The sequence below is a fragment of the Capricornis sumatraensis genome, chromosome 14 (genome assembly GCF_032405125.1).
Source record: "Capricornis sumatraensis isolate serow.1 chromosome 14, serow.2, whole genome shotgun sequence".
Lineage (NCBI taxonomy): Eukaryota > Metazoa > Chordata > Mammalia > Artiodactyla > Bovidae > Capricornis > Capricornis sumatraensis.
The window spans coordinates 43,204,875-43,218,099 of record NC_091082.1 but is presented as its reverse complement, the minus strand read 5'-3'; the positions used below and the strand labels follow the sequence as shown (position 1 = coordinate 43,218,099).

Sequence of the window (13,225 nt, the reverse complement as noted above, 5' to 3'; positions counted from 1 at the left end):
TTGAAATAAATACACTGTACTACTGAATTCTATGCATTACTGTACAGTAAAGCACGCAAAAACACAACCACTTGTAGAGGATGTTTGCACGTGACAATGTACGCCAGACAAGTGATGTATGCAGACAAGAGGATGTATGCACGTGACAATGTACGCCAGACAAGTGAACCAACTTATGTGTTCGGACATTAGGGCGCACATTCTCAAGTTTGCACCTTGAAGGTTCAGATGTAGGGACATACTGTAGTTAGTGTTTGACAATTCTGTCTGGAGTCCTTAATAACTGAAGAGTCCTTCTCAGTGTTATGACTTTATTATTATTTTTTTTTCGGCAGTAAACATGGATGTACTTAGGGAAACTAAATTTATTTCAAAAAGGTATTAAATGCAATAAACGAGTATACTGTGTTAAGTGATTTCACTAAAAAAATCACAATACATATATTTTCTACATCTCTAAGTATAAACTCATAATATTTTATAATATTCTACATTAAATTTAAGTTTACTTTAAAGATTCTGAGCTTCTTTTTGAGATTTCCCCTTCCTGACTATAATTCTGGCTAATTGTTTCCAACCTATTTTAATTAAATAAATGACAGCATCAAACCAGATCAAATCAAAGCAAACCAAACAAAATGCAATATAGTATATATCACCTTGACTTAAACTAGTAAAAGTTTTATCAGGATTAATTGTTCTCAGCTAATGGTTTTTCCTGTGGCCATGTATGGATGTGAGAGTTGGATTGTGAAGAAGGCTGAGCGCCGAAGAATTGATGCTTTTGAACTGTGGTGTTGGAGAAGACTCTTGAGAGTCCCTTGGACTGCAAGGAGATCCAACCAGTCCATTCTGAAGGAGATCAGCCCTGGGATTTCTTTGGAAGGACTGATGCTAAAGCTGAAGCTCCAGTACTTTGGCCACCTCATGCGAAGAGTTGACTCATTGGAAAAGACTCTGATGGTGGGAGGGATTGGGGGCAGGAGGAGAAGGGGACGACAGAGGATGAGATGGCTGGATGGCATCACTCACTCAATGGACATGAGTGTGAGTGAACTCCGGGAGTTGGTGATGGACAGGGAGGCGATTCATGGGGTTGCAGAGTCGGACACGACTGAGCAACTGAACTGAACTGAACTGAAGGTTTAAGAGTAGGATTATGCAAGAGGAAATAAAATGAAACAAATCAACAAATAGTACTGCTAGGATAACTCCATTTTTGTCTTTGAAAACAAAGATATTAATATATTCATAAATCTAAAGTAATACAGGAAAAATATAATATATAGCTTAAAAGTGTTTTAATTAAATTGTGTTATATATCTGTGAAATTTGAATAGAGAGTCTTTTATTCCAATGAGAATATTACTTTCTATACTTTAAAAACATGCAGTAGTGTATTCACAATTTTGTAATAAGACTTTTTCAAAACCAAAATAAAAATAAGGACATTTTTGGAGGTATAGTTATCTTAGAAAGTTCTTCTTATTATTGTTTATTTAACACTACAGCCAATGAATAGAAGTATAGCTTGTGTATTTTGCTGGGGAAATAGCCATTAAAAGCTCTTTTAGGGATGTCTTGCTTAACAATCCTGCCAGCATCATCTCTGTCAATTAACCCTCAGTAAGCACTCAGAGTTCTAAAATCCAGACACAAGGCAGGACCTGTGTGACTGATACGGCCTCCAGACAAGTGTCATCACTTCACGTGCACCTGGGACCACTTCGAAAACATTTCTTCTAACGGGATACAAAGTTGTAATATAAAAAATAACTAACTGAAGGTAGGGTTGGATTAGGTGCATTACATTCTCAGAAACGTGCAGATAACCCAAAGCTCTATTTTTTTTTCCCCCTCTGGAAAATAAACAGTAACCAAGAATTGTATAACATGTTCATTTTAAGAGATATAAAGCCCCACAGAGGCATCCACAAATTGAATAAGGGAAATGGAACTAACAGCTTCAGGGTGGTTTCTGCCTCCAGGCGCTCTTTGGGAGGACTTTCTAACTGAACATCTAGTGAGGGGTACAGCAGGGCCCCCTGGAGAACATTCATACATGCCTTACTCTGTGGAGAACAGGACTGGAGCCTACTCACAATGGTTACAGGGCACATAGAAGGGACGGGACTGGCTGAGTAATTCCTGGGCGACTGAACAGGCAAGTGTGTTGAGGTGGGATCAGTTTACATGATCTGAGAACATGAGTTTTTGCTGTGGAATAGATGTGGGGAGAGAAGGGGATCTGACATGGAGCAAGTCCTCTTGAGTTGCCAAGAGTCATCAGATTTAAACTAGGCTAGAGATGGGCCATCAGATGTTCAGGAGCATAAAGTGAATGAACATGAGGACATAACTTATTAATCAGTTTCTAGAGATGGCTTAAAGCAAGCAAAAATCCTACTTCATATCCTTGTAATACTTATGCATGTGACCTCAACAATCTTTTTCACACCATGAGAAATAAAACTTAAGCTGAATTTTGAGTAGGAAAGACAGTTAAGTCTCAATTCTAATTTTTTGTGAATTCAAAAAAATTCCATATGAAATCTGACAGTTGAATTAATATCTAGAATTTAAATATATACAAAATTTTAATTTTAATCATATATATATAGACATGTATACAAACCTTTGGAAAACAGACCTGTTTTGGCCCATTCCCACAGGTAGTTGAGAGGAAAATTTTAAGATAGTCTCAAAGAATCTCGATTCATTTCTTGCTGTGATCCTGTTATTTAATAATACTATATAAATATCATTCTCTAGGTCTGTGTTTAAAGATATAAGCTCATAACCATTGTTTAACTCCTTACACAAAGTTTTCTGGTATTAATCAAGATTGTTTGTTATTTGTTACTCTGGTTCATATGGTTTAACATTACTAATACTATAACATTACTATATAAGAAAACCAGCTAAGTTATTGTATATAGAGTCAATGACCAGTTACATCATTAGAAGAATGAGCTAAGCTGAAGCAGAGCCACCTAACGTTTCCATTAAAGCTGACATTCAAGGCAGGCTATTAGTAGGTTTTAAAAAAGAAAACTTAGTGGAGGAATAACATTTTAACTCATACTTTTACTCTAAATTCAGAAAAAAAATGTAGATTGGAAGCCATGCAAAACTACTTTGTTGCAGACTTTTTTCCTTCAAGTGTATGAAAGTATCAAGCACCTCAAAGCAAAAAGTGAGTATGCAAGTAATGTCATGTTAGAAAAATGCAGTCTTGTAAATTAAATATTATACTATTGAATACTCTAGTCACTTTATATAAAAGTGGCACTCTTCTCCTAAATTCACCATGACTTCGGGGGCGGGGCGGGGGGCGGCGGGAAATGGAATTACTACATTCTTCCTTTACTTTCCAAAGGCTGAAGTTATGAATTCAGACAATGTTGGTGCATGTGCTTGCTCACCACAGGTCTGTGTACATCCCAGAACGCTCTCTCTTGACTATCAAGGATCTTCCTTTCAATCTTGTCTCTCTTCTTGTCCACTCTGTTAACATCACAACAATGAAGAGTAAGCAGTGTTAATCATAGTGCCTCTGTGGATAAAAGGCCACAACTTGAACAAATCTTCCAAAAGACTCACAAGGACTCACTTTGCTTGTGCTTCTGCTTGCATAAAAATGAACTCCCACTTCCGGGCAAATGCTCTCTGTAGCCTGGCCAAGCTCTCCTGTAAAATATACCATGGAGAAGACATTCTGGAGCTCAGTCTTACTATGCCCCCTTCTAGTTTATCTACCATATGTGAAAAGTGAAAGTGGAAATCACTCAGTCGTGTCCAACTCTGCGACCCCATGGACTATATAGTCCATGTAATTCTCCACACCAGAATATTGGTGTGGGCAGCCTTTCCCTTCTCCAGGGACTCTTCTCAATCCAGGGATCAAACCCAGGTCTCCCACACTGCAGGCGGATTCTTTACCAGCAGAGCCACAGGGAAGCCCAAAAGCTATCTGTTTCTGCCCGGTTGTATACCATATGTACTTACCAAGAAAACAAATAAAAATTCCTTGGAGTAAGTGTACTTGGAATGATAAGTCATGCTCACTAAATGCAGCTAATCCTCAAATTAACAGTCACAGATTACATAGGAAAGCCTATTACAAACATCAATATTAGTGAATATGACTAAAACCCCCAAATACTAAACTTACATTAAAAAGTGCTCAAGAGTAATCCATTGGATTTTTCTTTGCCCATTTTACTGAATAAGAAATCAGTACATTTCTACTACTGATTCAATAAGTTTATCTGATTTTTGAGAAAAATGTAAACCTTTGGCCCCCTACTACCCATTTACAGATAGTGCTTTAAGTTTAGTAAATCAGAAGATAGCGATCATCTGAACAGATTACATGAGGTCAATTTAATCTGCTGATGGTGACCAACCTAAAGATTTTGCAAAAACCATTTTTCCAGTGTAAACACTCTTTAATTCTCTAAGTTTGGATATCTTCATTATATATATATATATATATATATATATATATATATATATATATATATATATATGTGTGTGTGTGTGTGTGTGTGTGTGTGTGTGTGTGATTGTGTGTGTATGTATACACATAAAGATTTTGGGCTTCCTGGTGGCTCAGTGGCAAAGAATCTGCCTGCCAATGCAGGAGATACAGGTTCGATCTCTGGGTCAGGAAAATCCCCTGAAGAAGGAAATGGCAACCCACTCCAGTATGCTTGCCTGGCATAAATCCCATGGACAGAGAACCCTGGAGGGCTACATTCATGGAGTCACAAAGGGACACGACTTAGTGACTAAAAACAAATGACAACATACATAAAACTTTTACATTAAAGTCAATTTTAGCACATAATATATACTTTCTACTTCTTCCCTGAATTTGTGTATTTAGAATTTCATCATCACTGTGAATGATGAGAGGAAGTAAGCAAGTAAGGGATATAGTAATTATGCTGTCCCTCCCTGGAAATCTGGTCTCTAAGATTCATGAATGTAGAAAGTTCAGAGTGCCCAGAAATGACCATAGGCCTTATTCTTGCTCATCTTATACCTTTCTTTGCCAGGAAGTCCTTGGTACTTACAGCTTCATAGTCGGCCAGCTCAAGCCTTGCTTTGTTTTGCATTGTTCTTTTGCAGAGGTAAACCGCTGAAAGGGGGAAAAAACCACAATCATTTCTTGCCTGCTTATTTACATTGAGGCACTAAAAATAAAAAATAGAGCATTATAAACCAAAGCATATTGGTCTTTATCATTTTTCCCCAAGTTGTAAATTTCTGATTTTATCATTTTTGGGGGGCAAAACAAATAATCTGTAACATCATTACTGAAATTCAAGTGAAGAGAAAGTGTTAGTCGCTCAGTGGTGTCCAACTCTTTGTGACCCCAAGGACTGTATCCTGCTAGGCTCCTCTGTCCATGGGATTCTACAGACAAGAATACTGGAGTGGGTTGCTATTCCCTTCTCCAGGGGAATCTTCCCAACCCAGGAATTGAACCCAGGTCTCCTGAATTGCAGGCAGATTCTTTACTGTCTGAGCCACTCAAACACAGTGGTAATTTTAAAAGGTGTTATAAGAAAATAGACATGTTTAGAAGCTTGGTAACCATTTCATACATCATTAAAAGTTCTCTCAGGGTACTGTACTAGCCTCTAGACAGGATTTAACCTCCAAAAGCACTCAGCAACTGCTCAGTCATGTTCCAGTGATTCCATTCTATGAAGTTCCTCTTGACACATTTTAACTCCAAGGCATTTCATCTGGTGGTTTGAACTGAACAGTCAGTCAGCTGGGCAGAAGAATTCTAGGTCCTTCCTATAAACTAAGCAGAGATGTTGTTCCTCCCCAGCTGGTAAACTATATCTAAAAGAGAAATGTTTATGACGGCTTTGCAATTCAGGCCCTTTGCCTCCCATTCCAGGAAATCAGCCTGAGGAGTAGTACCGGAGCTTGACAAACAGCATGGTGATTTGGGAGTACAGTGTGGTATCCCTTACTTTTATTATAACAGCTGCCCAAAGCTTCACAAAGAGTCCAAGGGGCAACAGTAGGAGATTGAGCAGCCTTGGAATAATATTTCTAGGCCTGAAGAGAAACTTCTTTAACAAGAACCTGACACCTCAGACTTAGCATGAAAGCAGAGCTCAGGTCAGTCACAGAAAACTTATCTGGCCAGGATTTGTTCTGTAACAATGATAGAAATGCAAAGACACAGCACATTTGTTTTTATTTTGTTGTTGTTCAGGGCTAAGTCATGTCTGACTCTATGCGGTCCCAAAGACTGTAGGCTGTCAGGCTCCTCTGTCTGCGGGATTTCCCAGATAAGAACACTGGAGTGGGTTGCCATTTCTATCTCTGGGGGATCTTTCTGACCCAGGGATGAAACCTATGTCTCCTGCATGGCAGGTGGATTCTTTACCACTTAGCCACCAGGGAAACCCCACAATTGGTACGTGTTGTATTTTAGTCACTATGTCATGTCCAACTCTTGCGACCCCATGGACTGTAGCCTGCCAGGCTCCTCTGTCCATGGGATTCACCAGGCAAGAACACTGGAGTGGGCTTCCATTTCCTTCTCCGAGGATCTTCCTGACTCAGGAATTGAACCCAGGTCTCCTGCACTGCAGGTGGATTCTTTACCAACTGAGCTACAAAGGAAGCCCCACATTTGGTATATGTCCTTAATAGCTGAGAAAAGTAGCAACTATTCAATATATTACTGAAAGTCTTTACTGAATGCTCTGCTAAGTTAGATATCAGCAATCTTCTATTTATCTCACTTTTTCATGCATTGAAAACTTGGCCCATAACTTGTGACCTTGACTGAACAAATCCTGTCACTCTCTAGAACTCAGCTGCCTCATCCTTAGCTGAGATGGTCAAATTGGATGACCCTCCAGCTCTGAAATTTCATTACTGGATAAAGTCATGATTTAACACTGACATGGACATTCTGAGTCAAGGAAGAGTTGAAGGGCATGCAATTGCTATGCCGAAAGAAAATTTGGAACCTTGCCAGGTGTTCAAGTTTACTCTCTGACTTCACTTTCTTCAGGGTTCCTACAAGAGCTTTTGTCTAGTGTGATTTAAAACAATCTAAATCTCCTTCAAAGGGGATGACAGAGGATGAGATGGCTGGATGGCATCATTGACTCAATGGACATGAGTTTGAGCAAGCTCCGGGAGATGGTGAAGGACAGGGAAGCCTGCATGCTGCAGTCCATGGGGTTGCAAAGGGTCGGACATGACTGAGTGACTGAACAACAACAAAATCTCTTTTCTGTTAAGAGAATATAGAAACAAGATACTAAAATCCCCACACCCTCTCCTTGCTTAAGGAAAATGTGAAACCAGACACCCAAATTTCTTGTTAAGCAGGTTTTAATTAAAAGAAAAAAAATTTTTTTGGCAAATCACTTGGACTTAGAAGTAGTCTTATTTCAGCTCTGTGCCACAAAAAAAGTCTATTATCTATCCAGAAAGTCTTAGGATATAGAATATTTACCTCCTAGGGTATGAAGTTTCTGTCTCTTAACTTCCCAGGCTGAGAAAATTTCAAAGACCAAAACCTGACTGAACAATAGTCTGCACCTTACCAGCCACTCTATATTAAAACAAGGAAAAATAATGCCTCTGTTGTTGATTTGTGTATTCACTAAGAATGTTTTTCAGCTTTAATTGCTAGACTTGAGGAAACTGAGTCTTCATGAAATAGTATCGCTAATTTGTAGATGGACTGCAGCATGTCAGGCTTCCCTGTCCTTCACCATCTTCCAGAGCTTGCTCAAATTCATGTCCATTGAGTCAGTGATGCCATGATCTTACTTCTTTGAATATTGAGTTTTAAGCCAGCTTTTTCATTCTTCTCCTTCACCTTCATCAAGAGGCTCTTTAGTTCATCTTCACTTTCTGCTATTAGGGTAGTGTTATCTGCATATCTGAGGTTATTAATAGTTGATAGAGCAATCAAATATCTTCATTCCAGCTTGTCCTTCATCTAGCCTGGCATTTCACATGATGTACTCTGCATATAAGTTACATAAGCAGGGTGACAATATACAGCCTTGATGTACTGCTTTCCCAATTTTGAAACAGTTTGCTTTTCCATGTCTGGTTCTGTTGCTTCTTGACCTGCATACAGGTTTCTAAGGAGGAAGGTAAGGTTTGCCTATTAGTGCTTACTTATATTCTGACTAATTGTAAAAGACCCTGATGCTGTGAAAGATTGAGTGCAAGAGCAGAAGAGGGTGACAGAGGATGCGATGGTTGAGTGGTATCACTGACTCAATGGACATGAGTTTGAGCAAACTCTGGGAGATAGTGAAGGACAGGGAAGTCTGGCGTGCTCCAGTCTAGGGGGTCGCAAAGAGTTGGACATGACTTAGCGACTGAACAACAATATTATAAATGATCTCATTTATATGAGATCATTTTTTTTTAATTTTTAAATTTTCCCTTTCATTCTTTGATCATCAAAAAGTCTATATAAGGATTGTAAACAGTCTTTTATTTTCATGTCCACCACAACTATTTTTCTTTAGTAAAACTTTAAATGAAATAAATGAGCTTCCTGTAGTTATTAAGCCTAAGCAAAATGGGAAGTCTGGCTGTACACTGACACTGTCAAAGCCCTTTTTATTGTTGTTGTTTAGCTGCTACGCTGTGTCCAACCCTTTTACAACCCAATGGACTGTAGCCTGCCAGTTTCCTCCAGCCGAGGCATTCTCCAGGCAAGGATGCTGGAGTGGGTTGCCATTTTTTCCACCAGGGGATCTTCTCCACCAGGGATCAAAATCGCCTTTCTTATGTCCCTTGCATTGGCAGGTAAGTTCTTTACCATTGAGCCATCTGGGAAGTCCCAGAACCTTTCCATATAGGCTAGAGGTCCTCAAAACATCCTGGAGGAAATAGAGCATTGGCTGAATATTTTGGGGCACAAACCATCATTCTGCAAGATAAGGCAAGTTCTGGACAATTTTCATTGTTAAATTGTTAAAAGTTCCTTATGTTGAGAACATGTCTGCCTTTCTGCAGTTGGCATGCGTTGGTCTCAGTTGACCCTAGGATGAGATGAGTGAGGCATCTGCCTACAGGGTAAGTCAAGAGATTGCCAAATTACCCACTAATCAAGAAAATAAATAATACTTTAATGTAACATATCAGAGAAGGCAATTGCAACCCACTCCAGCATTCTTGCCTGGAGAATCCCAGGGACGGGGGAGCCTGGTGGGCTGCCACCTATGGGGTCGCACAGAGTCGGACACGACTAAAGCGATTTAGCAGCAGCAGCAGCAGCAGCAATGTAACATATGCAAAAATAAAACTGCAAAAAAATCTACAATGAACAAAATATAAAAGATTCAATAAGGACATGCTCCAACAGGGCCAGGATTTGGGTGAAGTGAATGAGGTGAGTCATAAAAGTATAGCATCAGCTCCTGTCTTTATTGGAAATTTCAATTTCTTGAGGTCCACGTTCTGTTTGAACACTGGAGATTGCACCCTTAACAGGAGACAGATGAAAGATGTTGGTTGATGTGTGTTCATCTGCAGGAATTTCAATGTGCATTGTTTGCTTATAATATCAGTGAACTTCCCACCTCTCGCTTCTGTTTGAGTTTTCTATCACCACTACAGTCTCTACTTCTTACCACAGTTCTCTAAAAAACTTCCTTGGGTCTTGGCCTCCAGCTTTCATTGCAATCCCTTTATACTAGATGATCCTTGATGTAAATACACGGGAAATTCATTCCTGACTCCATTTTAATTGGATTGGATTATTTTTTTGTACTTGGGTGAAAAAATATCAGAAATCTCCCACAACTTAATTTTCAAAAAATGGTGTTTTTTTCCATAGCCCTTAACATGATCAACATATTCTATTTTTCTACAAAACCAAGGTAATCATGGAAAAGTGTTCCTCCATATAAACTGGCTTGTAGATGTTTATGTTCTGCAGAGGCTTTCCAGTAAGTTTCAATTGGTGATGGAAACAGACATTAGATATTGACAGAATATAAGAAGCATTCTTTAAATCTTCTTTAATCAATAAGCTTTGTCTGTCCCAAGCTGTTTCAGAAAAAACAGCTAAGTAATCACTATTATTTCTGTTGGGCCTTCCAACCCAACTACAGCATCAACATCCTCTTTATAAGAAAGTGTTCATGCTTTATAAATGTTCTTTAAACAAACAGTGGTGGGAAATTCAAAGCTGGATACTTTGAATCGCTTCTATACTTGTACGTAAAAAGAAAAATCACAGAAGACAAAGCATCATTGCCTATAGGAGTGCTATAGTGTCTGAGATCATTATCATTTCACTTTCTCTTTGTCTATAACCTTTTATTGAATATTTATTTTATTGTTCACTTGTACAATAATACACTTGCATATTAATCTTCACTTGTATAATAAACCAAGCAAATGAGACATAAACAGGTATATGTTTATTCAGGGGAAAAAAAACAAACAGAATAATAAAGACTATGCCTACTTTTAGTTAAAAATTAAATGCTCTCCAGGTTTGGGAGAAAGTTTAGACAATGACTCTCATTAAATGGACTCTGACAAGAGCTAATGTTAAACTGAATGATATTAATAATTTTGAGATGACTGACTTTGAGAGATGTTCCATAAATTATTTTCTGTGTAAGCCATGCCATTTCCTCATGTTTAGCACTAAAACATTAATCTATCATGAAGTGTTGAACTATGAACTGCAATTGTAAACACTAACATATTCATGAAAAACACAAAAGATGTATTGAGAGAACATTAAGAATAAGAATTTGCTTTTATGCAAGGAACAGGGAAAGCATATCTGTCAGTAAATAATAATGACAAGTGAAAACAATTTTGATTCATTAAGTATGAGAGGAACAATACCAGTTTTCTTAGGCATATTAATTTTGATTCATTCAACAATTTTAGGGAGTCAATATTATTATCTTTTTTTCTTGAAAAGCAAGCAGACAGGCTCAGAGATGTAACAAGCCTTGCCCAAAGTTACACAGTTGGTATGTCGCTGTGACATACCAACTGAGTTCAGGTCTGTCTGCCTCCATCACCTGGGTTTTTCTCCATGAGCTCCTTTTTGGATGTCCAGGTGTTTTCTTCACTAGTATGCCATACTCTTTGGTGAAATAATTCCCAGGCACCATCCTAGGTTAGAACTGGACATGGAACAACAGACTGGTTCCAATAGCGAAAGGAGTATGTCAAGGTGGTGTATTGTCACCCTGATTATTTAATTTATATGCAGAGTACATCATGAGAAATGCTGGGCTGGAAGAAGCATAAGCTGGAATCAAGATTGCTGGGAGAAATATTAATAACCTCAGACATGCAGATGACAACACCCTTATGGAAGAAAGAGAATAACTTTCACTCTTGATGAAAGTGAAAGAGGAGAGTGAAAAAGTTGGCTTAACACTCAATATTCATAAAACTAAGATCATGGCATCTGGTCCCATCACTTCATGGAAAATAGATGGGGAAACTGGAAGCTTTGACAGACTTTATTTTTTGGGCTCCAAAATTACTGCACATGGTGACCGCAGCCATGAATTAAAAGATGCTTGCTTCTTGGAAGAAAAGTTATGACCAATCTAGACAGCATATTAAAAAGCAGAGACATTACTTTACCAACAAAGGTCCGTCTGGTCAAAGCTATGGTTTTTCCAGTAGTCATGTATGGATGTCAGAGTTGGACTATAAAGAAATTTGAGTGCTGAAGAATTGATACTTTTGAACTGTGGTATTGGAGAAGACTCTTTAGAGTTCCCTGAACTGCCAGGAGATCCCACCAGTCCATTCTAAAGGAAACCAGTCCTGAATATTCATTGTAAGGATGATGCTGAAGCTAAAACTCCAATACTCTGGCCACCTGATGCAAAGAAATCACTTATTTGAAAAGGCCCTGATGCTGGGAAAGATCGAAGGCAGGAGGAGAAGGGGATGACAGAGGTTGAGATGGTTGGATGGCATTACTGACTCAATGGACATGAGTTTGAGTAAACTCTGGGAGTTGGTGATACAGGGAGGCCTGGAGTGCTGCAGTCCATGGGGTCACAGAGTCAGATACGACTGAGCGACTGAACTGAACTGAACAATCCCAGGATGGACAAAACTCTCCACAAAGTTCTCCAACTCAGATATACCAATCAGAAAGCTGTGTGTGTGTTTGTTTGTTTGTTTGTTTTTAAGTAACTTCTTTCTTTATCTCAGTTTTGAAGAATGTGTACCCTGAAAGTGTTAGTTGCTCAGTTGTGTCCCACTCTTTGCAATCCCATGGACTATAACCTGCCAGGCTTCTCTGTCCATGGGATTTTCCAGGCAAGAATACTTGGAGTGGGTTGCCATTTCCTTCTCCAGGTGACCTTCCTGACTCAAGAATTGGACCCAGGTCTCCCAAATTGTGAACAGACTCTTTACCGTCTGAGCCACTTGGGAAGTATACCCTGCTGGGTACCCTGGATGAAAAAAAGCAACATTCCCCCCACTAGAAAAGAATCATCTATTCTATTAATTGTTAAGTACTCTGGTTTTTAGATTGTTTTCTGTAAGTTATGTTAGTTTGAATTTTTGGTTGGCACATGACCACCTGGATGAACTATGAAATCCAAGTTTGACAAAAATGAGGGATGACTTCATTGGTTTTTTATGGACTTTCCTATGGTTTTCTATCAAATGTCTTTCCAGGAGGCAAAGAAAGCCAGATTGCTGTCAAGTTTCTGTCTTTGCATATGCTGGCCCTTTCTCTGCCTCAAATGCCTTCTCTGCCTTGCTTCCTGAAAAATTTCCCCTCTTTTAAAATCCACCTCAAATGCTCTCAGTTCTTTTGTGAGATCACTCTGGAAACCCTCAAAGTAATTCTCTTATACTTACAAACTTCCATCTATTTTACATATACCACTATTAACATTCACTAGGCACTTCACAGCAACTTCTTTTGTCTAATTCTCTTTTCTCATCTAGCCTATGAGTTACTCAATAGTATAGATAAAGTCAGAGTCTCCTTATCCCAGCACCTACTACGGCCCTTGGCTTTGAAACAAAGCCTCAATAAATACTCGTAAAAATGATATTTAAAAACCATACAATATTATGTTTGAAAACTGTAGCCTTCAGGAAAATGTAAGAAGCGGCACTTATTAGGAGCCTGTTTCCTTGAAGAGTTTAATTAAAATCATGGTTGTTGAACTGAGTTAGACAGAAGTAGATTTGA

The 13,225-nt window shown here is 38.7% G+C and overlaps 1 protein-coding gene across 1 annotated transcript in view; it reads right to left on the bottom strand.

Annotated features, from left to right (window-relative positions):
- RGS7 (regulator of G protein signaling 7) overlaps positions 1-13,225 on the bottom strand; it is a 467,306-nt gene that overhangs the window by 61,891 nt on the left and 392,190 nt on the right. The window contains exons 7-9 of the mRNA XM_068986068.1: positions 5,082-5,146; positions 3,614-3,690; positions 3,426-3,507 (exon numbers count right to left, since the gene is read on the bottom strand). Of these exons, the coding sequence (XP_068842169.1) occupies positions 3,426-3,507; positions 3,614-3,690; positions 5,082-5,146 (224 nt within the window). The remainder of the gene's footprint in view (positions 1-3,425; positions 3,508-3,613; positions 3,691-5,081; positions 5,147-13,225) is intronic.